At 32.8% G+C, this 27,769-nt stretch overlaps 1 protein-coding gene across 2 annotated transcripts in view; it reads right to left on the reverse strand.

The window, feature by feature from the left end:
* Window positions 1–21,817, reverse strand: part of LOC126880168 (UDP-N-acetylglucosamine transporter-like) — a 54,897-nt gene extending 33,080 nt beyond the window's left edge. Inside the window, exons 1-3 of one of the 2 annotated variants that reach the window (XM_050643926.1) lie at window positions 21,726–21,817; window positions 21,549–21,615; window positions 21,366–21,485 (exon numbers count right to left, since the gene is read on the reverse strand). In XM_050643926.1, the coding sequence (XP_050499883.1) occupies window positions 21,366–21,485; window positions 21,549–21,564 (136 nt within the window). In that variant the 5' untranslated portion in view covers window positions 21,565–21,615; window positions 21,726–21,817. Of the gene's footprint in view, window positions 1–21,365; window positions 21,486–21,548 lie in introns of both variants that reach the window. The other variant, XM_050643925.1, reaches the window with a different exon arrangement.
* Window positions 21,818–27,769: the final 5,952 nt, after the last annotated feature.

The following is a 27,769-nucleotide window of genomic DNA, read 5'->3' on the forward strand; positions in this document are numbered from 1 at the left end:
TGTTATGGCAACAACGAAGTGATTCACGAACTATTGTATCCAGTCTGAACACAGGTTTACATTGGGAAAAAAAGTGTACCAGTTTTTTATGACGGGAAGTGTACCAACTTGCGCTTTTACCCTGGGGTGGATGCCACCCCTTCTCGGGTTTGAAAATTATTTTATTAAAAATAACCCCATAATTCGATAGAGGGACAAATTTCAAGCAAAATTTGTTATATAAAGTTATTAAAATAAATAAAAACTTTTCAAGTTATTAAAGATCAAAGATTTTAATTTTTCTTGAGAAAAATGCATGTTTTTAACCAATGTTTCATCAATAACTCAATAAGTGTAAGCTTTTATAAAAAAGTTATTATTATCAAAATTGAAGCTAATAAAAAATTAAATAAACCCCCTACTACAAAAACCTTTTAATGTTAACTAAAAGTGAGTTATAGGTAATTGAATGTATATTTTTTTCGGCGAGTAAAAAACTCTAAGTATTCAAGCTGAAATAACGGGAAATTGATGCATTTTATAACATAACCTTATTAAACATTTGTCAAAGTACTTAAAAATATCTATTAAATGAGCACCCGAACATGTTGATAGCGTTAAAATTTATGGTCCAAAATTTTTTCGAAATTTATCTTTTAAAATTTTTTCAAAAAAATGTTATTGTTTTTTTTATAACTCCGTTCGTGTTTACGATATCAGGTTCATCTAAAAACTGTTTGAAAGATAATTCCAAGTTCTATTTAAGCACGTTGAACCTAATCTTTTAAACCCCTTACTTTTTTAAAATAAAAGGTTGAATGACCCCGGTTGCATGGTTTTCCCACAGCAAAATTTAAGATTTAAACGTTTATATCTCGGTTATTTTTTACCCTATAGAAATTGTAAAACAGGTAAAATATTTGGCACAGAAAAAACTAAAATTTGGTTATATATAATTTTTTACGTACATTGAGTATTTTTGGAGTTATTATCAAAAGAATATGAGAATTACAATACTTTTAAAAATTATGATTTTTTTAAATTATATCTTTTTTTCAAAAATATGCATTCTAAACCGGTCAAACTTATGGAAAACATTACTTATGCTAATATAAAGAAGTTCTTTTACGGATTACTATAAATTTTAATTTTTGTGGAAATGGCGTATGTTTTATTTTTCACTTTTTCCTAAAAAATTCGAAACGATTCTTTTATTTTCATTATAACTTGCTTAATATTGACGCTATTACCTTGTTCTGAACCTCATTTGATAGGTATTCTGAAGTACTTTGGCAAATGTTTAGCAGGAATATTTTATACATTGCATGATTTTCCCGTTATTTAAGCTTGAATATTTAGATTTGAGTACTCGTCGAAAAAAATACACATTCGATTGCCAATAACTCACTTTGAACTAACATTAGTTTAGTTCTTTATGTGAGGAATGTATTCAATTTTTTATTATCTTCAATTTCAGTAATAATAACTTTTTTGTAAAAGTTTAAAGTTTTTGATTTATACGTGAAAAACCGATTTAAAACATGTATTTTTTTACGAAAAAATAAAATCTTTGGTCTTTAATAACTCAAAAAGTGTTGATTTATTTTAATAACTTTATATAACAAATTTTGCTTATAATTTGTCCCTCTATTGACTTATGGTATTATTTTTAATAAAATAATTTTCACCCCCGAGAAGGGGTGGCATCCACCCCAGGGTAAAAGCGCAAGTTGGCATCATATCACCTTTGTTCCTTGAGGTATCCTCTAATTACTCACCAATTTTCATGAAAATCGATGGAGGTTCAACGAAATCGGAGGTGAAAACCTTCAGTGACTGCACTATTTCTGAATTTACAATTAACATTAATTGTAATTAAGCTTCGGTTAGTTAATATAGTTATTTATGTATCAAGGGCATTAAATAGATTTTTAAACTCTAAGGGTGACAAGCTGATAAACTGGAGGACCTCTGGCCCGAGAGTTTAAATGCCGGCCGAGGGTATAAACATCTAATAATGCATGTGTGGTACATACAAAACTTTATGTCATACCGGTTCGTTGCATCAGTTTTAATTTTATTTTACATTAATTAGAAGTAATATTGTATCGCAGCAGGTATTTAGTACCGTTGCTAGGAAAGTGATGTTGGTTAGTAATTTGTTATTAACGTAAACAAAGTTTTTCTATGTGACATTGTCAAAAAAATGTCAGAATCCATTCGATATTTCTGAAGAAATAGTTAAAAAGGCCAAAAAAGCGACTGAGAATCTGTTACCGAAAAAATCCAAAGTAACGGACGAAAAGGAATACGCTAAATTTCAACAATGGATGGCAGAAAATAATCCTGAATGCGTAAATGTTTGATTTTTGTTGTTTCCTATTGCAATAATTTCTTTATGTATACCATTATGTGGTTCGTAACTAAGTAATAAATACACAATATTAAACCGGTATGACATAAACTAAAAAATAATACAAAATGGCGACGCTTCAGATATTCTACGAGGTATTTGACGCGTTCTGTGACGTGCAGTATAAAGTATAACTGAAGCAAATTCAAATTTATGAACAAAAATAAATGTTCTCTTTCGATAAAAGTATATCTACAAAAATAGGTGGGCCATCCGGCATGGGTTGAATGGTATCTTTTAAAAGATTTCCTCCTGGCGATAAAAAAATATCAGAAATAAATACAGAAAGAGTTTAAAATGCGGTAATTTATTCCTTTAGAATCAGTAAGTTTAACAAAAAGTACTATTTACATTTAAAAACACAATTCTAACAAGATTAAATGACGTTTGCACATAATAAATTATGTACAAAATGATTATTACATCATAGGTATAAAGAATGGAAAATGACAGATTAGATTAGAAATTGATTATAAATAAGAAATATGGCAGATTATAGACAAAATAAAATGATTAAAGAGCAAAGATAATAACTATGTACCTACAAAACAGTGAATAAACAGATATTAGTCGAGGTAATGAAGCTGAAAAAATGGCAAAACCTCGCAATTTTTTCATCCAGCATCGATTTGTACAAAAATTTGGGCTTTTAGTTTGTACGCTTTTAGTTTTTTTAGGGTGAAAACTACCACTTGTAACTAAATTGTAAAAAATTATAAAATAACATTTTAAACTTTACTATTGTCAACATTTGGTTCTTATTAGTTACATAATGATTATTTTATGCTTTAAGATATATTATCATATTATTTCAACCCTTAAAACCACCCTTGTTGGAGCTATATATAAAAAATTTACTTATCCTAAAAGAATAATTTCGGCTTGCATCGATTTACATAAAAATTTGGGATTAGGATCATCACCCTGTACTTCATATTCTATATCATGCTTAAGGGCGTTGATAATTATTGTTTTATACTTTAGGATATATCATAATATTTCAACCCTGAAAAACCACCCTTAATATCATTACAGTTTTTATAAGTAGATATTTTAATAGATCTATACAGAAAAAAAAGTATAATTAAAGAATTACAAAAACATTTATTTACACAAAAATACGAATTTACAAATATGTATGAATACAAATACAAATAGTTTTTTAGTCATCTTCCAGTATACGAACCGGTTCTGTGGTATTATACATACATTGAAAATTATCCATGAGCGGACTATCCGAATTTTTCGAAAAAAAAAATTCGTTTTATAAACATAGCTCCTTCATTTTTGGCGATAAAAAGTTTATTCATAAATGTCTTTGTAGGATTTTTGAAGAGTTATAAGACTGTGTAAACTAAATTCCGTAAAATCTCTTAGTTTTTAATTAGGGTGGGTTTAAATGGCTCGAATAAGGGGGTGATTGCTCGTAAATAAAAGTTTTAAACAGCTATATCTCGCTAACTGTTCAATGTAATGAAAATCTCTGCACAAGGAATTTTGGATATTAAAAAAGCTTTATTAAAAAACAATTTAGTAATCTATCATTTTTTTCGTGTCTCCAGTATTTTCGCAGATATTTTGAAGTAAAAGGTGCAAAATGGAAAATTTCAAAAAATATATTATTCTTTAAACTCCAATTTTTCTAAAATTAGGCCTTTTAAATAGGTCAAACATCTTGGGTGTATTGATAATACAAATATAAAGGGAATTACAGAAAGGTGAAGACCAATTTTTAATTAGGAGGGTTGTTAGGGGGTTGTTTTCACTGATTTTTTCATAGAGAAAAGCAGGTACCGACCTTTTTTTGATCATAAGTCGCCTAATTTTCAGGCTAAAAACTTTTTATTATTATTTTTTCAAAGGGCTAACTGTATACTCGAAAAAAGATTATTTAAGTTTTCCTCGAAAAGTGCAAAGTTTTTCCGTTATTTTACTTTGAATATTTCAAATTATGCATTTGACGAAAAAAGCTAACTTTTAACATGCCGTATATCGGTTTGTACTGGTCTTAAAGATATTATAGAAAAATAATTTGGTTTGTGTTAGTAAAAGGTACAATTTTGATATCTATAGTTTTTTTGATTAAATGCATATTTTTCGAGGTATTCTCAAAAAACCTTTTAAAAAAGTCGATTCTTTCATCGAAAACCTGTTACGTTCAAGCGCAAATAACTCGAAAAATATTAGATTTACGAAGAAAATGTAAAAAACATTTTTTTCTTAGAATAAATTTTTACATAAATTTACACAGTTAAAATGTAATAAAAAATTCCCGCCCCCGAGATGGGGTGGCAACCACCCCCAAGGTTTTAGCGTACAGCGGCATGATATAGAAAATGATCCCTGGACTATTCCCTACCTTCTGTGAAAATTTCAAGTAAATCCATGCTGGACGAAAAAATTGCGAGCCAAAATGCTTCATTTCCTCGACTAATATGAAAGAAAATTTAAAGTGCAAAAGAACAATGGTTGACAACTAGGTACCTGAAGGTAAAACGACTAGAGTAGACAAACAGGTGCCTAGAGGTGGATGAACTAGAACAAAGACGACTATTTTGACAGGATAAAGATAAAAGTACCACTAAAGCCTGGGTTTCCTCGAAAGCGGCACCGACAAACTGTGACCGTAACACTGCGATTAATTACGTCAGATTACGGTGAAAAATTCAAGGTTCTCCACTGCGGTAATGGAATGTGCAAACTCAGCAAGCGGTGGGTTCCAACGCATCCTTGGAAACCACCGCTACTATTTTGCGTGGTACAGTTTTTTATGACGTCATTCATCGCAGTGTTACGATCGAAGTTTATCGGTGCCGCTTTCGAGGAAACCGAGGCTTAAGATAAGCTAGTAGAGAGCGATCCGACCTATACGGAAAATATTAATCTCGTAAGTCTGCCTATGATATGAATATATTGATCTAAAATCGTCTTTAAACAATCTTCTGGATATTGCAAACGATTCTTTGACGGAGGCTGTAGATCACTATGAACAGACCGAAAGTAAATAAAGAAAAAACAAATTACATGATTTTCAGAAAAAATATGAACAACACTCTACCATAGAATATTCAGATAAGGGAAGAGGCAGTATTTAGAGTAAGTAACATCAAGTTTCTGGGTATACATTTCCACCAGAACTTAGCAACACAGGTTGGTACATTTTGCACTAAGTTAACATCAGTCTGTTAGCTCTGGCGCAAATTGAACCTAAGCTAGCCACAACCTGCGCCGGTGAAATCCGTGGACAGTTTGGTGAAGCATGCTTAGAAACGAGACACCGCAAATTGAACCCATCCCACGATCGGTGCATGCACTTGCAGGTCTCACATGGGAACGTTTGTCATCGGCGTACAGTTTTCTTGGGTGATGGCACGCGTGAGTTACTTCTTCTTCTTTAAGTTCCATCTTCTATCGAAGGTTGGAAATCATCATGGCAATGCGGACCCTGTTGACTGCCGCTCTAAATATCTCTGCACTACTGCATTCGAACCATTCCCGTAAGTTCTTAAGCCAGGATGTTCTTCGTCTTCCCACATTTCGCTTTCCTCGGATTTTGCCTTGCATAATAAGTTGTAATAATGAGTATTTTTGCCCTCTCATCACATGTCCCAAGTACTCAAGTTTTCGTCTTTTGATAGTTAGTATTATTTCCGGTTGATTTCCTATCCTTCTAGTTACTTCCACGTTCGACATTCTTTGAATCCATGATATTCGTAGGATTCTTCTGTAACACCAAAATTCAAAGGCGGCCAACTTATTCAAATGGACTTGTTTCAACGTCCACGCTTCCAAGCCATAAAGAAGAGTAGAAAACACGTAACATCGAAGCATCCTTAGGCGTAGTTCTAACCTTATATCCCGACAACAAAGAAACTTTTTAAGTTTAATGAATGATGCACGTGCTATTTCAATACGTGTCTTAATTTCTTTGGTTTGGTCTACATTTGATGTTATCCATGTTCCTAAGTATTTGTAGTTATCCACACTCTCAATCACAGTATCTTCAATAGTTAATTGGATGTTTACGTGTGCCGATTTAGTTATGATCATGCATTTAGTTTTCTTTAAATTCATCTTCAGTCCGTACTCATGACAGCGTTCATTAAGGCGTTGCATTACGTTCTGTAAATCATTGTTGTTATCTGTTATTATTACTGTATCGTCTGCAAAACGTAAGTTGTTCAAAACTTCTCCATTGATAGATATACCTTCTATTGAATTTGAGAGCGCTTCTTGAAATACCGCTTCACTGTAGACATTGAAAAGTAATGGAGACAGCACGCAACCCTGCGGACTCCTCTCTGTATTTTGATATCTTGGGTGTCCTGGTTGTCAACTCTTATCTTGGCAGTTTGATTCCAATATATATTATATATAATTTTCATGTCACGACTGTCAATATTTTTGCTTTTTAATATATCTACAAGCTTTTTATGTTAACTTTATCAAATGCCTTTTCAAAGTCTACAAAACATAAGTACATATCCTGATTCATGTCCATGCATCTCTGGGCCAGCACATTCAAGCCGAACAAAGCATCTCGTGTGCTCATACCATTTCTAAAGCCAAACTGTGTGTCACTGATTTCATATTCGAGAGTTTTAACAATTCTACTGTGTATTATTTTCAAAAATGTTTTAAGTGTGTGACTCATTAAAGATATTGTTCTGTGATCCGAGCAGATTATTGCACTTGACTTTTTGGGAATTGCTACAAAGGTCGATTGCAGCCATTGTTTGGGGATTGTGGCAGTCTGATATATTAGATTAAAGAGTTCAACCATTACATCAATACAATCGTCATCAATAAGTTTTAATAATTCGATGGGCACATCATCTGGTCCAGTAGCTTTACCCTCTTTCGTGTTTTTAATGGCATAGATGACTTCGTCTCTTAATATTGGTGGTCCGGTATCCTCTGTGATTTCTAATGACAGTTCTCCTCTTTCATCATTAAAGAGTTGTTGGATGTAATTGGTCCATTGACACAATCTCTCCTTCACGTCAGTAATAATATCCCCTTTATCATTTTTAAGGGTATTCGTTCTTGTGCTTTTTCTAGAACCTGTCATTTCTTTGATTTTTTTGTGTAAATTAAAGCTGTCATACTTTTTATCCAGGTCTTCTATTTCTTTGCATCTGTCGGAGAGCCACTTCTCTTTTGCCTCTCGAATTTTATTTCTGATGTTTCTCTGAATTTCTTTGTATTTATTCGGGTCTTTTGTTTTATGTTTTCTTCGTTCTTCCATAAGTTCAAGAATTTCTACTGTCATCCAAGATTTTGTTTTTTCTCCAAGTGGTTTGAGTGTTTCTTTTCCAACTGATACTAAGGCATGTTGAATTTTTCCCCATTTTTGGTCAACAGTCAGAGTTTCCGCACTATCTTCTTTGACTTTCCTTAAGTTCTCGTTTATTTTAAATTTCGTTTCCGCATAGGTCTTGTCTTGTTTGAGCCGCCTTGTATCCATGATTTTATTGGAGCTAGGGCTCTTTACCTTCTTTAGTTTCACTCTCATAGACAAAACAACCGGGTTGTGATCGGAGGATATGTCCGCTCCTGGATAAGTTTTAGATGATATTATAGAATTTCTATATCTTCTGTTGACGATAATATAATCTATTTGATTTCTGACTATTTTGTTGTTATTGTCAGCTGGTGACTTCCATGTATATAGTCTACGTTTAGGAAGTTTGAACAATGTATTTGAAATTATGAGTTCCTCATTGATACAGAAATCAACAAGTCTATCGCCACGTTCATTTCTTTCCCCGAGTCCATATCGCCCCCACGCAATTCTCCACTTCTCCTTGACCGACTTTAGCGTTCAAATCGCCCATTATAATATTTATGTCATGTCTTTTAGTTAGCTTTAAGACATTGCCAATTTGTTCGTAGAAGGCCTCTATGGTGTCTTCATCCTTGTCTGCAGTGGGTGCATATACTTGGATTATATTTATTTTACGATTTAAGTGAGAGTTGAGAGACAGCATTAATACTCGATCAGAGTAAGGAACAAAGTTACAAACGGCTTTCCGAGAATTGTTATCAACTATAATTCCAACTCCCTGTTTGTGATTGGGGTCGTTGTTTCCGGAATAATACAGTGTTCCATTTCTGGTGTTACATTTTCCTGATCCAGGCCATTGTATATCGCTAAGGCCCAGTATGTTAATCTTCATTCTGCACATTTCCGACACAGCGTTATCGAGTTTGCCTGATTGGTATAAACTTCTTACGTTCCATGCTCCAATTTTCAACGCTATAGAGTTATTCTTCTTTGTTTGACAGGGATTTACCTTGATGACGACCTGAGAGGCCCTGTCGTCTAAATCTGATTGTCCTCCCCTGCCGGATCTTGGATTCCGAGCTCCATGATCATTAAGTAAATTATCAATTAGTGGGTCCATGATGATTTTTACTAAGGATATCCACGCGGATCTTTAATGTGGTAGTCATCCCGTGGCTTTCCACATCTCAATGCCGTTGACTAATTTAGCTCTTCCGCCTTCGGAGTTAATTTCTCGACTTCAGGGCAATGAAGTGCCCTACCACGTGTCGGTTCTTCCACCCGTAGCTGTTGACCAACAAGTGGGTGATTACTTATACCGGCAATCGTTCGGTTATTTTAACAGCTCCAGTATCCAATAATAGACCGATCCAGGATCATTTCCCTTACGCTCTATGTTGGTTCTGATGCTGCTGTCTGACAGTGAGTTACTGCCAGATGTTTATTTTTACTTGTTTTTGCTTGCGAGATGGACATATCGAAGCTAATTGAACTCGTTCGGGATCATCCGAAAACTGCTTGTCTTTGTCATTAACTATAACTGATAACTTTATTACTAGTAGACTACAGACTAGTGTAAGCGGCGATAAGAAATTAATAATCAAAGTTATGCCTTTACAAGAATCAAGAACACATTATTAGAAAAATAAGGTTCCTTTAAACGAAATGGGATGTCACAAATAATGATGTTACTTAAAACCGTGAGTGATATCTGTGAAGATCGTATTACCCTCAAATTCAACTTGTCGCCATATTACATTTTTGTTTATGCTTAAAAATTAAAAACAAAAATTATGCAGATAGTGTTATTTTTTATGACTGATCAATAGCGGAGGGATTAAATAACTCTGATATTATTTTAAATGTGTATTATGTAGTAAGATCCCTTTTTATGCGCCTGTTTATGACCAAATTCGATGTTTTCGAAAGTCATGCCGCTACGAGTACTAGGGAGGTGTTAGATATTTAAAACGTTACAAGTTACAAGTACGGAAATACCGATTTAAAGTTGTCTACTCAATTCAGAGCAAGGCTCAGATACATCAGTATTTTGTAATCAGTAGTTGTACTCGGTACCGCTGAGAATCGGTATCAAAAGTAACCGTTACACGTCCACGCTGATTTTGCCCGTCTCTATTTGCTATACAATTACGATTAAAGAAAGAAAATTACAGTATCTCGGACATGTGATGCGAGGCGAGAAGTATGGCATCCTGCGACTCATAATGCAAGGAAAGATAGATGGCAGAAGAAGACGAATTTCATGGCTGAAGAACCTGAGAGAATGGTTTGGATGCAGCTCAAAACAACTATTTAGAGCTACTGCCTCAAAAATTAAAATAGCTATGATGATTGCCAACCTCCGTAGCGGAGATGGCACCTGAAGAAGAAGAACATTTGCTATAGCGACAGCCAACGGTTGGGTCAGGTTGGGTTCAATATGCGCTCCACTAGAAAAATAAATGCACGGGTCGCCCGTCCCGCCGGCGCAGGTTGTGTCTTGGTTGGGTTCAATTTGCGCCAGGCCTCTTTTAGGGTAACATTATCATATTTAGGCGTCAGCTAAAACGAGATCATTTTTTGAAAATTACACTCACAAGCTTTCCGATCATTTTCTGAGGATGAAGTACGTTGAACAAGGTTTTATTCTGCTAAAAAAAGTATTTAATACTTAATTATTAGATAAAGATTGTACCGTGAACATATTTTTCTCACATAAAAAAGCGAAAATATAAAGCAAGAGGGACCGGAAAGATGCAAACAAACTGGTTTAATATGACTGGTTTCGAACTACACAAATAAACATTACTTTGCTAAGATTATTGTCAACCTTTAAGGAAGATGGTACCGTAATAAGAAGATCACGGATATTATAACACACGATTTGATTTTTTTTTTCGGGACACCCTGTATGGAAATGAAGTTTGCAGGAATTAAACCTATGTTTTTTCTTATCAGTCGACGGTTACGTAATCATGGATAAGTATAATTTATTACGAACAATGGTGCATATTTTTTCATTCCACAAATTTTATTTTATGTGGGTAGTAAAATTAATTACCTTATCGGTCGTCAAATTGTAAAATTAATATTAGGTATTTACGAAACTTCATTTGACTAGAGGCGGGAAATTAAATAATGCTTTGATAAATTTTAATTAAAGAACAATATTAATTCACAAATTTGTTATTAAAATACAGGGTGTTTAACAACGAACTACCTATACATTTACGAACTATACACACTTACGCTATCTAAATACCGGAATATCTAAATACCGGAAACTACTACACGATATTTATGAAAATTTGGTTTATGGGAATTAAAATTTATGAGAAACAAAGAATTACTTTGACAGACAAGCCACTTGCGGATATTAATCTTTTTCAAAAAATTTGAGAGAATGAGACAAACTTTTCAAAGTTAATAGCTCATCAATTTACAAACAATGCCTTGAAAACATTTGCACACAAAATAGTAGGTAAAGTTCTTGTAGGAATTTACATCGAACTCGAATTTATAAATACAGGGTGTTCACAAATGATACGCCATTTCTTTTTAAACTTAAAACCACAGTAAGTCAATAATTGCAAATGAAATAACCTGTATTTTATAATTTTAGTGGAAAAAGAAGTCAATTGTCTTTCAAATAGTATTAGGGTTCCCTATTGGGACCGTGCAAGTTCGGAAAAGCGACACCTGGTTTCATAGCTCAGCAACATTTTTAGCACTTTTAATTATATTAGCCAATTATATTAGTCCTAGTTGCTGGACTATTGTCAAGGCCATAGCCCAAAAAAATTATAAGAAGAAAAAGTAATATTATAAACTAAAACTAAGGTTATGTTATTAAAAGGTAAACAATTGTATGTAGTAAATAAAATTAATTATTAAAATGCACTACTACAAGCAAAATACAATTAATTAAATTTACTTTTATATAATAATTGCATATCATATCAATATTGTGGAGCAACATATAATTTTTCTTCTTCATTGACAGTAGATATGAAATATACGTCAATTTGACAATTTCAATTGACAATGAATTATTTAAGAAAGTCGTAAGATTTCTCTGCTATTCGCACATGATCGTTTCTCACATCCCCTCCAAGTACTTGCACACGGCGAATACCTAAAGTTATTAGTTTTGGAGATAATTGTGGTTTAATGTTAAAGGTAATAGGTCTGGATCACGCGTATGAAAAAAAAGTTGATTAATAGCAAGCTGAAAATTTGTTAATAGCTTAAGGGTGTCTAGTCGAATAAACTTTGATATATGGGAGCACTGTAACAGGGGCAGTTTTAATTCTGGAACAGGTTAAAAATTTGGAACGGTCAGACTACGAAAGCGGCACATTTATTTTGTCCGACAGAACAGACTTAAACTCTCCGAACAGAGATTAAACTCCCATGCAAAAATCAGACTGTTATTTATCACCTGTCATAATTCCTGTCATTTGACATATTCTACATGTTCCACTCATTAAAACGCCCATTTGGTGATAAATAGCAGTCTGATTTTTGCATGAGAGTTTAATCTCTGTTCGGAGAGTTTAAGTCTGTTCTGTCGGACAAAATACATGTGCCGTTTTCGTGGTATGACCGTTCCAAATTTTTAACCTGTTCCACAATTAAAACTTCCCCTGTTCCAGTGTTCCCATATATCAAAGTTTGTCCGACTAGACACCCTTAAGCTATTACCAAATTTTCAGCTTGCTATTAATCAACTTTTTTTTCATACGCGGGATCCAGACCTATAAGATATTTATTAGAATATTTAAATATGGTATAACTCCTTTTAACTCAAGCCTAAACTTATCGATCAACAATTTGGGTTTAGACCACATAGATCTAGTGAGCTTAACCTATTAACTTATGTAGATTTTTTGTTTGACTCCCTTGAGAGGGGGTATCAAGTTGATACAATTTACACTGACTTCTCCAAGGCGTTCGACAGGGTGTCTCATGGTATGTTGGTCCATAAGCTCATAATGATTGGGTGTTGATGAACCAATGATTTCTTGGTTTAGCAGCTATTTGTCTAATCGTAGACAGATGGTAAAAATTGGTAATTATCTTTCCAAATCAATTCTTGTTCCTTCAGGGGTTCCTCAAGGATCACATCTTGGGCCTCTTCTGTTTAACATTTTTATAAACGATATTCACGAATGTTTTTCTTCTTCCCTTTTTTTGCTGTTTGCCGATGACTTAAAATTGAGCTGTGTGATTAAATCTCCCAATGACTGTGATAAACTTCAATATGAGTTAATCAATTTGTTGGATTGGTGTACAAGAAATGGGATGAGTCTGAATCCATCTAAATGCAAAGCCATTACGTTTTCTCAATCTAGATCCCCAATCACTTTTGAATACAAGATTGGACAGCATTGCCTAGATACTGTACCTTCCATCAAGGATCTTGGGTTACTTTGGATGCAACTCTACAACTTTCTGATCACTTAAATAATGTAGTCAACAAGGCATTTCAGATGCTTGGCTTTATCAGAAGAAGCACACAGGATTTTACTGGGATTACTGCCTTAAAAACGCCTTATTGCTCTCTTGTCCCTCCCCATGTTTAAGTATGCGTCCTGTGTATGGTCACCTTTTTATTGTGTCGTATTAGAGGCCTTGTGTCGTGTTGAGCATAAATTCCCTAAACAGATTGCTTTCAAATTAAATATTTTGGACAACTACAATTATGCAGATTTACTTGCTACATTAAATATGCTACCCATTTCTATGCGTCATAAGAAGAGAGATTTTATTACTTTTTAGAATATTCTGCATGGTAGAGCTGCTGCTTCTTCTTTGCTCAATAAAATTAATATACATGTTCCATCTAGACCTACCAGATCTATAGCTAGTTTCCATTACCCTATACATCGCACTAACTATGGATTTAACAACTTCATTTCAAGAACTGCTAGACTAGCCAATCAATATGACAACATAGATTTCTTTGCAACCTTTGGCTCATTCTTGCGTCAGGTTTTGTGTACTCTTGGCTCGAGTAATAGAGATAGAGATAATAGATATAGATAACTTGTGTATTGCATTGTATAATAATACAGATTAACTTTTTGTATTGTAACCGTAGATATAGTCAGTATTAAAAATGTATAGTTTAACATTAATTGTAATTAGGCTTGCCCATTGATAAATAAAATAAAATATTTAAAAATAAATTGAAGACTTATTTCAATGAGTCATGTTTTATAGTATCTCGGAATTTATGTTTTAGATAAATATGTTTCTTCTACGTTTATGTATATTTATAATCTCCTATACTCTATACAGTCGGAAAAATGAAAGTACCCATGAACGAACATATAAAACACGCTGTATTTTCCTGTCACCGTGTCACAAAGAAAATTGACCAGCGCAAGTACATGTAATAATAATTATTACATGTACTTGCGCTGGCCAATTTTTCGTAGTGTAGGTAGTTTTTAACTTAAGACGGTACTACAGGAATCCACAGGTAAAATATTTCCAATTATTAATGAAACACCCTGTATATAGCAATTCAAAATTAAAATTAAGGTGTTTTCAAAATAAAAAAAAAGATTTTTTTAAGTCGTTTGTTTCTGAAATAATGAATTTATTTACTTTTCCATCATACTATATAACAAATATGTAGTTAAAGATACTCTTATGTACATTGTAATATTTTCAATGGTTTATGTACATACTTTAATACAAGTGGTTTGTCTACATAAATATTTGTGACTGAATGTATTAAAAGATTAATTATCTAATTTTTAATACAAATACTATTTTAGGTAGTACTAAGCTTTGAAGGTAACGTTTATGTGTCAGGACAAATTTATTTTTATGTATTGATCATCAATAGTCTCATTTAACAAACAAAAACCTTCACATTTAGAAATTAAACAGTTTAAGATAAACACCTTCAATTGATGTTTGAGGAAATGATTTCAAGGTACTATGTTACTTAATGAAAGTAAAACAAAACTAATTTTTTTAAATAACCTACTTTTATGTGTCTTGTGCAGTAGGAAAAAAAACTAAGGGCCACAATGTTAACTCGCATAGAAAAGTTGAATTATTTTAAACGCAATCATTTGATATCACTCTGTTCCATGAAGGCGTTACATTATGTACAGCTCTACAAATTAGTGCATGAGTTATGTACTATGTTATTCTAAAATTAACTGTTGGATGTATTGAAAATTTCTACTGTTACAGATATAACAAGAACTGAATCAAAAAAAGGCAACTATCACTTTTCAATAATGTGTGTTGCCAACACGATTCTCCATATGTGTGCTCAATAGGATTAAGGTAAGGACTCTTAGCAAGCCAGTCCATTTTTGGAAAATCTTGTCTTCAAGATACTGTGTTACAATTCTTGCCGTGTGTGGTTCTACGTTATCTTGTATTAGCAGAAAACAATTGCCAATAAACTCAGCATATGGGATATCTATGCTGTTAATGCGCCTGTCTCAATCAGAACGAAATCTGTGTGTGCCTTAAAAGAAATCCCTGTCCAAAACATTACCACCAAAACATTACCACAGTCACCACCAAAAGCAACCCAGTGTGACCGACTGCAGGCAGCATGACATTCTTCAGCCCTTCTACAGAACTTATTTTGACCATCTTTTCCATAAATTTATATTCTACACTCAACAGTAAACAATACTTTTTCCAATTGAAGTATTCACTGGCAAATGCAAGTCCGTGTCTTTTGTGAGCAGCACTAAATAATGGCACCACTGATATACTTAAAACTGTCAAACTCTGTTCTCTTAACCTTCGCCCAACAGCGGAAACATGGATTGCTGGTCCTTGAGATTCATGAAGACGGCTTTGGTTCATTCTTGCAGTTTGCATCTAATGCAAGCAATGCAGCAATAGAGAGAATTCAATCTTCTCTGACTGTTGTCTTCTTTTTGGTATTCGTACCAAATCATCGTTGATGAGATGTGGTCTCAAAAAATTGTTGGTGGGTCTTATACTTTAATGTAAGGAGGTCAGTGTACTATTAAGATATCCCCAACTCTAAAACTTTTTAGAACACTACAAAAGTTCATACAGTCCTCAAAATAATGACTTCCGTGAAGTGTTGTTGATAAAACAAATTAAAAGAAACTGAAAAAATAAATTAGAAAATTTATTAAATAAAAGAGAGAGGGAGTGAGAGAAGGTCGGTGAGGGTGGGAGGCAAAGAGAGTGCGGGGGGAGGGGGATGAGTGAGAATGGGTGAAAGAGACATAGGGGGGAAGAGAGATAGGGAGGTAGAGAGAGAGAGAGAGATAATCTCGAGATTCGGTTATTGTGTGTATACACCGTTTTTAGGCGTCAACACCCTTCGGTAGGGATCTATGGAGGTGTATCACCAGGCCGCAAGCCCTTATCCCTTGCTGTACCGCTCCTCCATAGACCGATCAGACACCAGTTTATTCCAGTTTATTATTAATGGTTAGAAATCAGAATGTACAATGGATAAAATCAACAAACAAATAAGTAAGAAAAAACAAATAGCCGTCTCATGAACAACATTTTTTTTATGACATTGTTTATTTGACATAATAAACATTGCGATAAACAAACACTTTTTCTATATCTTTTTTATTGTATTGTATTGTATCGCAAAAAAAATGAAACCAAATTAATATCTAGGAAAAATTGTGGGGAAAGATTCAAGGAAGCCGCAGCATAGGTAGAAGAAAAATGTCCTGGCTGAGAAATCTCAGAGAATGGTTTGGATGCAGCTCAACTGAACTCTTTCGGACTGTAGTATCAAAGGTTAGAATAACAATGATGATTGCCAACCTTCGTCGCGGAGATAGCATGTAAAGATGAAGAAGAAAAATTGTGTATTATATTAAAGCTAGAGAGCAGAGTTCTAAACAGACTTAAACCATTTGGGAAGAGGGGGAAAAAATTTAAACTTTTCATACCAATTTCTTTGAAAATGAAATGAACCAGAACAATGAAGCATACAAAGATTGAATGGTGAATATTAAAGTGGTTTAAATATCAAAGGTCAGATAATGTGCCAATTAGTGATGTAACGAATATTCGTATTCGCATTCGCATTCGCGAATATTCGCATGATTTTGCATATTCGCATTCGCATTCGAATTCGCGAAATTTGTGCGAATGTTTTGCGAATATAAATATCAGAAAAAAAATTATTTGAAGATAATATTAGGTTAATAAAATCAAAATCAATCTATTAACTTCTGATCTTTTTTTTATTAAGAAAAGGTAACTTAACCTCGTTTAATCACATTATCCAGCCTTCACGTTATTTTATTATTTGGTATTATGTAATAAAGCTTAAGATTCAGATTGATTTACCTTAAGGGCATAGGCGCAAAATGTCGCCTGACAAAAAGTTCAATGTGTTTTAAATGTAGATATTCATTTTTTCGAATCCTGAGCAAAGTAATAAATGTTTTTGAAAAATTTAAATGCAAAATGAAAGATTACATTATTACTGAGGGCCGAAAGTCCCTGAAACTTCTATATTGTTCATTTTAATAAGTTACATGGGTGAAAATTAAAGAGATTATTTCATTCATAGGAGATTCTGACCAATAGAAAGCTACAGAAGTCTGAATTAAATCGATAATTTTTGATAATCTCCCGTCGTTAAGCATATTACGTCAGATGCCCTTCGTTGCTACGAAAAAATACATTCAGTGACATTAATGACAAATGTTTTAAAAATTTATAAATACATATTTATAACAACTGTGTGTTTAATTGCACTAATTTGTACTTACATAAATAAATTACAATAAAATTTTGGTTTTGAGCAGTTTTATTCATGAAATAATCGCAACAAATTGCACTCGAACTCTAAAATTAATATAGACTTTTAGAGCTCTTGTGCAATTACTACTGAAAATTTAGTGTGATTTTTAATTGCAAATATTTAATTCAAAAGAAACTTTTTATTTATTCTAAGGGATTTTCAAAATACTGAATTCAGTTAAAACCCATTGAAAATTTTGACAGGCGACATTTTGCGCCTTTTCCCTTAAGTATCAATTAACTTATCATTATATATTTAGAAAACATTACAAAAATAGAAGCCAATTAAAAAAACTGAATGTTCGCATTCGCATCCGCATTAGCGAATGTCAGTAGCAGATATTCACATTCGCATTCGTATTCGCGAATGTTCAAAAACTGACATTCGATTACATCACTAGTGCCAATAAATGACAATTTTGCTCAGCACTTTGTTGTCACTGTTGATAAAAGTGTTATAGAAGAATGAATGGCATAAAAATGGCCTAGGTACATTATACGAAGGGTAGTGACCACATGACATTTTTAACGCGGATGGAACCAGACTTTTTTTACAATATGGGATTTTATTTACATATTAATTTTTAATTCAAATTACATATGAATTGTTCTGAAGAAAAAGGTCCAAGATGAGATTAACAATTATGATTGCAGTAAATATTCCAGGATCATTTGAAAATAATCTTTTGGTAATTAGCATATCTAGCAGACCTATGCACACTGCCAGTCAGATATGAAAACACTGTGAAGTCATGGATGATATCAGAAATTTTTTGTAACATATTTATGAAACTTTGCTGCTGAATTACAAGCAATCAATAAGAAAGTTCTACTTCTCATTGATAACTGTCCTAATTCTCATGCAGCTGTTACTAATATGAAATGCATTAAACTTCTTCTTACTCTTCACTTCTACACTTACAATGACATTTTTTCCAACAGCTTGAAACATTTTTTTTTAATTTAATTTTGATGAGAGATAATTCGTTAATATAACCAACAGATAAATCACCACAAATAATTGGCGATTTTACATATAAATCATATAGAAACACAAAGTAAAAAATATTGTAATGGGAATATTCTGTAGAATTAAACAAATCAATTTAAAAACACAATGGCATTAAAACATTATAGTCCAAGTAATAAAGCTTAAAATAGGACAAAACCTCGCAATTTTTACAGAATGGATCGATTTGCTTGAAAAGTTAAGAATAAGTAGTGGATAGTCCAAGGATCAAAATCTATATCATGCCGAGAGGCGCTTTTACCATGGGGGTGGTTGCCACCCCATCTCGGGGGTGGAAATTTTTTGTTCTACTTTAATTGCAAAAGTTGGTAAAAACGTTCATTCTAAGGAAAAAATGTTCTATACATTTTTTTGATAAAATTGATGGTTTTCGATTTATTCGCTGTCAAAAGTGTTAGTTTTATATCGAAAAAATCAATGTTTTTAATCAGTTTTCTGCTAATAAGTCCAAAAGTTTTCGTTTTATCAAAACAACTTTACTTAACAAAAATATACCTTTTGAAAAAATAAACAAAACCAATTTTTTAAATTTTCTTTGGGACCAATAGTAATCGAGCTATACTTTATTGTATGTTGGCTCTTCTTAGTTAAATGCTAAATATTGTAGTTCCAAAGTCAAAAGACGGGAAAACTATGCATTTTTGGAGGAAAACTTGTTCAAACTAATTTAAAGCACTTAAAAATATCTATCACCAGAAATAAAAAAAAGTCTCTAGCTCAAAAATTAAGTGACTTATAATGAAAAGAATGTCAGTCCCCATTTTTTTCAGCGAAAAAGTGATCGCAAGCAACCCTCTAATCACCTTCCTAATTAAAATTAGTCATTAACCTTATTTGGTCTTTTTTACTTATGTATTATTAATAGGTTCTAAAAGTTTGACCGGCTTAGAATGATAAGTTTTTAAAAAAAATTGAGTTAAAAGCGAATAACGAATTTTTGTAGTTTGTAAAAAATGGCCTCTTCTTCAGAATAGCAAAATTAACATCAGAGATACAAAAAAATGTTTAAATATAAAATTGTAGCTTATTTAATTCCCAAGAACGTGCTTTACAAAAATTGTTTCTACAGCAAAAATTGAGTGAGCTATTGACAATTAAAACTTGTAATAACATGCAAAAACCACCTTTACCAACCCTTTCAAAGTCAGCTCTTTTTGCTACTGAGGATTTTAAAAAGATTTAATATAAATAGGCTTATAAAACTTGTAAAAACCTACAAAAAATACCTTTATATGAACAAAATACATAAAAATAATTGTATAAAACATTTATATAATAATATATTTAAGCGAATAAATATGTTAAACCTTAGTAAATACATAGATACCTACAGAAATAATTAAAATTCATTTAAACTATATATTTTAGCTTCTTTCTATAATCCTGTCTTCCTCACTTTCACTGCCACTGACGTAGGGTGTAAACACATTAAAATGACATTAACTTCATCTTGGAAATTATCAGTCATTAAGAATAACAATAAACTGCAATTAGGATCCAAATTTTCCAAATAAGCAATGAGTTACTCAATACAATGTTCTCAGTAATAATTTTAAGGTTATTTAATATTCTTTGTTATAATTTAATTTAGGTGAACTGACCATCAACAATTATACTTTATTTACTCTCAACTGTAGAACCTGGTAGGACAATATAAAACTTTACTTAAACTTGACTGACAATCTATTTTATATTTTTCTTGACATTACTTCAGAACTGTCTGTACTGTCAATACATAAATTAACAACCATAGAACAACATCCACTTTTAATGTTGAATATTCTAACATTCTTAACCAAAAAAAGTTATTATGCATATCGATCATAGAGGTATATATTAACATAGAGGGAGCCTACCTTCCGCGCTTCCTGACGACAAGATCTCATCGACTGGTTTGCTGCGTCTCTTTCTAACACATTGTATCGAAAATCTATGATGACATTCAGTCTGAATATAGGCACGGAAGAGGAGGACAACTGTAGCAGCTTTACTATGCGTAAGAGTGAAACAGCACTAATCCAAAGAAAAAAGATGGTGTCGTCACTTCGCTCTGAATGACACTCTCTCTATGCTAATATATAACTCTATGATATCGATTATGAAATTGCTGATTACTTTTCGAAAATGGCTATCACTCACAAAAAAACAATGAAAAATATTGTTTTACTTGACTGTAACAGGTTAGTTTTAATTTAACATTTTTAGGGATCTACATTTTTAGGACCTTGGTAATGTCCGATTGAAACTTCTTTTAAAGAAAATCGGCATCGCCGCTCTAAAAACTCCCATAAGGATTGTATTGCCATATGTTCGTATACTGTAAAGTCAAGGTGGGACAGACAATAGTAGAACACTTAGTGGAACTATGATGGGGGGGGGGGGCGGTTGGCCAGTAGGAAGATTAAGGAAGAGGTGTACAGATGAAGTAAGCACTGATACAAGAGGTATTGAGTGTGTCTAACTGGAGGAGTTGGCCAGGCCCGAGATGGGCCCTAGTGCCATAAGAGAGAGAGAGAATATTATTATCTAAAAAAATGAAGACAATCAAAGAAGGCATTCCCTGAAATTTTATTGAGAAGGTAGTCTGTTTAATCAAAATGCCAACATGACACCGTTAGCACCTTGGCTGCTTTACGAGACAAATAGACCTTGTATTACACTATCAGTTGGCTCAACCATCTGTGTCATAACACACTGTGGCAAAGGTTCAATACGGGATATTATAAGCCTCGTAAAGCACTCAACGTAAGTTTATAAATGCCTCTAAATGCAGCCAAGGTGTTAACACATTTTTTCATTTATCACATTAAATTGATAATGTCAACCTCAAAGCATAATTTGAATAATACAAGCCAACTTACCTGTTGACGATAAAAACATATCACCCTCTCGCGTTCTGGCATATCTCATACTTAAACCCAACACAGCATTCTGAAGAGTCAAAGTTAGTAAACTAACATACTTCAAAAAGGAATTTGTATCTGAAAATGAATAACGAAAGAGGTTTAAGAAACGTTTAAAACTTAGTGAATTTAAATATTTACCAGTCTTTCTCTGCATTTTGGTGTCTGGATGTTTGTCTCTGATATTGTTTACCAACGGGGAATTTTTCTGCAAGAATCCACAAAAATTAACAGTGTTTAGAATTTTATTAAATTACAATGCAACATGTATTCTATTACATTTGTTGTGAAGAAAATTTTAATACATGTTTCACTCACATAAAGGATTAATTCACATAAAAATGACACGTCTCATATTTGTAAAGAAGGATTTTATAGGAAGGTTACTTATTTTTAAAATAATGACATTGACATTATTGACATTCGTGATTGACATTAGGTATAAACGTCTTTTAAGTATTGTTCGTTCTTAGATGTCAAGCTAAAATTACACCATCCAGAGGAGGTATACAAAAAATGACAACCAATCAAGTATCGTCGTTTGTATCTTAGTCAAGAAGTTATATACCATACTTTATGATGACCTTGACATGGATTTATCACTTCGGCCTGAAGTTAGAGCGGTCTACCATGGAGGTACACCAGAATAATTTTAAGAGGTTTCGATTATTCTTTTTTTAATTAAATAGTGCAGTCGCTGAAGTTGGATATGAGCTATTACCCCCGATTTTGTTGAACCTCCATCGACTTGCATGAAAATTGGTCAGAGTCAGTAGTTAAAGAATATCTCAAGAAACAGAAGTGACATTGTGCCAACTTGCGCTTTTACCCTGAGATTGGTGAAAAGACATAAATTCCTTACTCGAGAAACTTTTTAAAGTGTTAACTCCAAAAGCAGTTATAGGAAATTTAATGCATATTTTTTTTCAGCGAGTTCTTAAACCTAAGTACATATTAAAACTTAAATAATGGGAAAACGATACATTTTATAACATATTATATACCCTATTCCCCGAATGTATGACTGTTTTGGATTATCTCGACAACGAATATTTTACTGGGCAAAATATGAAAAACGAAAGTAAATTACAAATTACATTGTTGTTTACTGGAATAATTATTACTATTATTAGAGCAATTTACTTTCGTACTTCTTATGTTGCACACTAAAATATATTCGTTTTCGCGATAATCCAAAACAGTCGTATATTCGTGGAATGGCCTATAGGTACTTACTAAAATTTTGTCAAAGTACTCAGAAATACCTATCAGATGAGCTCCAGGAGTAATTGATAGTATCAACATTTATGCTAACACTGCCTGGGGTAATTGCGGGGTGGATCGAGTAGCTCTGAGGTTACCACAGCCGGTCCCAAGCCCGGATAAAATGTGGAGGGTGATTGGCAAGGTTAGCAACCTACCAATCGTAAAAACGAATACTGCTCAAAGAAACAATGTGAAGCCTCGGAACCGGATTGATAATATGAAGACGACCACGGCAAGAAATAAGGACACGAGAAAAACCTCCAAAACTCATATGAGATAACCACTTGGAACATAAGATCGCTCAGCACTAGAGATCAAGAAATAACCCAAGAGCTAAAAGAGAAAAAATAGATGTATGCGCTCTACAGGAGACCAAAAAGGAAGGAAAAAGCCAGTCAAAATTAGGCGAATATATACTAATATACAGTGGAGTAGCAAAAGAAAACAGGGCCAAAGAGGGTGTAGCCTTACTAATACACCAAAGATACCAAAATAACATCAAAGAGTGTCAATATGTATCAGAAAGGATTGTCACAGCAAAAATTAGAATGGAGAAAGAAGACCTGAACATCATCGGAGTATACGGCCCAGAAAATAGTAAGCCGCAAACAACAAGGGAAATATTCTATGATCAATTGCAACAAGTAGTAGATCAAGTTAGAGGAAGGTTGATAATACTGGGGGATTTTAACGCTCGAATAGGCAACCAAGTAATACCTGGAATTAAACAAAAACATAATGAGAATGTCAAAAACGAAAATGAAGAACTGATGATAAACTTCTGCGCGAATAACGAACTTCGAATAATCAACACCTTTTTTGACCACAAAGACCAACACAAATATACATTCAATAATACCCGTGGACAAAGATCTATGATAGATTATGCTGTAACTAACCGAGATATACATCCATCAAAAATAATTGACGTAAGATGCTTCAACTCAGCAGATGTAGGTAGTGACCACAGCCTAGTATTATGTAAAATTAGAATCACCATGAAATGCTTCACACCTAAGAGAGTGGCACCAACACAAACAAAAATCAAAGTCGAAGGACTAAGTACGGAATCCACGGAGTACTTATACAGAGTGTTTCATTGGGAAAGTAACATACGTTAACTGTAGAAACAGGACACTTAGGTGGTCTCAAAAATACCATACTTAATGGGTCTTACTCCACTAATAACAAAGATTCTGGGTGGTTTATCTATTTTGACATTTTCTTATTTGGTTCAAAACTTTTTACCCACGCTGTATATTTATTTTATATTTGGCACGCAAATATTCTTTAAGGTGTACAACAAATTAATTTATTTACAATTATAAAAAAATCCAGGTCCGGATTAAAAAATATTAGAAAAATATTCCGACCCAAAAACAACACCCTGCACATTAAATTTTTTTAAAATGGATTTTTCAGTTGAAAAGAGGATGAAAAACTAGATTTAGTGGTATACTTTAAATTTTCGGCAAAATGATTTTTCTGATCAAATTTTGAATTTGAATTCTGAAATTATGTGAATTGTGTTACAATTATAAAAGATCCAGGTCCGGATTAAAAAATATTGTAAAAATGTTCCGACCCAAAAAACACCCTGTTTATTAAATTTTTTTAAAATGGATTTTGCATTTAAAACGAGGATGAAAAACTAAATTTAGTGGTATACTTTGAATTTTCGGCAAAATGATTTTTCTGATAAAATTTTGAATTTGAATTTTGAAATTATGTCAATTGCGAGAGCTCTAAGTAGAAAAGATGAAAATGTGACTTAATTTTAATTAATACCATTATTTAATCTAAATTGGTAATATGTTAACATTTTTTATTATGTGTGATAAATAGTGTATGGCGAATATTCATCTTTAAATAATGAATAAATAATAAAGAGTCGATAAAGAATACATCACTTCAGTCAACAAAGCATTTAAAATTATAACAAAACAGCGAAAATTTGCAACATAATAACTATTCAAAACTAAAGTACTTATTCAAAATTACCACCATCAAAAACTATTGTTATTTGTCAAAATGTTAATATTTTACCAATTTAGATTAAATAATGGTATTAATTAAAATTAAGTCATATTTCAATTTTTTTACTTTGAGCTTCGCAATTCACATAATTTCAGAATTCAAATTCAAAATTTTACCAGAAAAATCATTTTGCCGAAAGTCCAAAGTGTACCACTAAATTTAGTTTTTCATCCTTTTTTCAAATGCAAAAAACCATTTTAAAAAAATTTATACAGGGTGTTTTTTGGGTCGGAACATTTATACAATATTTTTAATGCGGGCCTGGATTTTTTATAATTGAAAATAAATTAATTGATTGGACACCTAAAAGAATATTCGCGTGTTAAATATAAAATAAATATACAGTGCGGTTGACAAGTTGTCAGCTGTATTTCAATTTTTTTCTACTTAAAGCTCTCGCAATTCACATAATTTCAGAATTCAAATTCAAAATTTTACCAGAAAAATCATTTTGCCGAAAATTCAAAGTATACCGCTAAATTTAGTTTTTCATCCTCTTTTCAACTGAAAAATCCATTTTAAAAAAATTTAATATACAGGGTGTTGTTTTTGGGTCGGAAAATATTTCCAATATTTTTTAATCCGAACCTGGATTTTTTACAATTGTAAATAAATTAATTTCTTGTACACTTTAAATGCTATTTTCGTGAAAAATATAAAATCAATATACGGTGTGGTTAAAAAGTTATGAACCAATTAAGAAAATGGCAAGATAGATAAAACACCCAGTATCTTTGTTAGTGACGGAAGTGACTACATCAGGGGTTGTACAGAGTATATATATCTAGTGATTAAATTAACAAATAGTGGAAGAACGGAACCCAGTATAGATGATAGAGTGACGAAGGCTAGAAAGGTTACTAGAGCCCTAAACCCTGTCTTATGGCAACATAACATAAATTTAAATACAAAAATGAGGATGTACGACGCTATTCTGAAACCAATTTTAACGTATGGCTCCGAAGTGTGGCAAATGACAAAAAAATCCGAAAATAAGCTGCTTACCACTGAAATGGATTTTTTTAGAAGATCTGCCAGAATATCGAGATGGGACCATGTTCGAAATGAACAGATCAGAGAAAAAGTAGGTAAGCAGAAAACAATAGTGGACGAGGTACAACGAAACCAACTTACCTGGTATGGACACGTCCAACGAATGGGAGATGAAAGATTACCAAAAATTACAATGAGATGGATACCGCCAGAAAAACGGAAAAGAGGAAGGCCACCGACCTCCTGGAAACAAGGAATTACAAAAGCCATGTCAGAAAGAAATCTTCAAGAAAATGACTGGCTAGATCGACAGGCTTGGCGATTGGGTACCGGAAGGCGTAGAACGCTATAGAACCGGTTATATATATATATATATATATATATATATATATATATATATATATATATATATATATATATATATATATATATATATATATATATATATCTTTGTTAGTAATGGAGTAAGGCCCATTGAGTATGGTATTTTTGAGACCACCCAAGTGTCCTCTTTCTACAGTTAATGTATGTTACTTTCCCAATGAAACACCCTGTATAGAAAAAGAATATCAGAGAAGATTGCTGATAATGAAATACTAGAAAATGATAACATCGAGGAAAGCTGGGAAAAACTCAAAAGTAACATAATAATTAACGCAGCAACAGAATCCCTTGGAGAGAGGAAAGTAACGAATACCAAATATATCAAAAAAGAAAACCCCATGGTTTCGAGAGGAAGTGAAGATAAAATGTGAAGAAAAAGAAAGTCTTTTTACAATACAGAACACAACAAACACAACAGGCATACAACCACTATAAAAGAATTAGAAACGAAACAAACACTTTAGTCAGATAAATAAAAAGAGAACACTGGGAGAGTTTCTCAAAACAGATGGAACACAATTTCTACGGAACGTCTTCTACGGAACACGACTTCTACGGAACACAAAAGGAAATATGGAGAATGATCAGAGGACAAAGAAAAGAGATGAACGAACTAATAAAAACGAATCACATTCAGAAGGAAACTTGGGCAGACTTTTTTCGATATTTGTTTGCTAAAGATAACGATAACGAACCACCAACACCTGAAGTGACAACAAACGAAGAAATAAATATTGAAGAAGCAGAGGTAACGGAAGCATTAAGGAAATGAAAAAATAGAAAATCACCAGGAGAGGACAGAATATCGAATGAACTCCTAAAGTATGGAGGACAAGACCTGACCAAACAATTATTAAAACTAATCCAAAAAATAATAGAACAAAACAGAATACCACAAGAATGGAGATCAAGCATCCTAATACCTCTCTTCAAAAAGGGAGAAAAATCGGAACCGGAGAATTACAGAGGAATTAATTTATTAAACACAACACTAAAATTAACGACCAAAGTGATAACAAACAAACTGAATAAAATTATAACATTAGCAGAAGAACAACAAGGTTTTAGGTCGGGAAGATCATGCACCGACGCTATAGTTATAATGAGGCAGATTCAAAAAAAAATCGTTAGAATACAACAAACCGGCATACTTATGTTTCGTGGACCTTAAGAAGGCATTTGACAGGGTCAAATTAAAGGACGTTATCCATTTATTGTACGCAAGAGAGGTACCTCTAGGAATAATTAAAACGATCGAAAATATCTACCAGAACAACACAATTAAAGTAAAAGTAGATGAAGAACTAACCGACCCAATTGAAGCTGGCAATGGGATAAGACAGGGAGATTCCCTGAGTCCTCTGTTGTTCAACCTGATCATGGACGAAATAATAAAAAAAGTAAGAACAAAAAAAGGATATCAAATGGGAGAAAAACAACTTAAAATAATCTGCTATGCAGACGACGCAATACTAATCTCTCAAAGTAAAGATGATTTATAACGCATGCTGCACGAATTTAGTATAACCGCTAGAAAATTTAACATGTTAATTTCCCCAAAAAATACTAAATGCATGCTTATAACAGCAGATCTAATAAGGTGTAAATTAGAGCTGGAGGGTCAAATAATAGAACAAGTCATGGAGTTTAAAATCTAGGCATCACACTATGCAGCTACGGAA

The sequence above is a fragment of the Diabrotica virgifera genome, chromosome 2, assembly GCF_917563875.1.
Source record: "Diabrotica virgifera virgifera chromosome 2, PGI_DIABVI_V3a".
NCBI classification, from domain to species: domain Eukaryota; kingdom Metazoa; phylum Arthropoda; class Insecta; order Coleoptera; family Chrysomelidae; genus Diabrotica; species Diabrotica virgifera.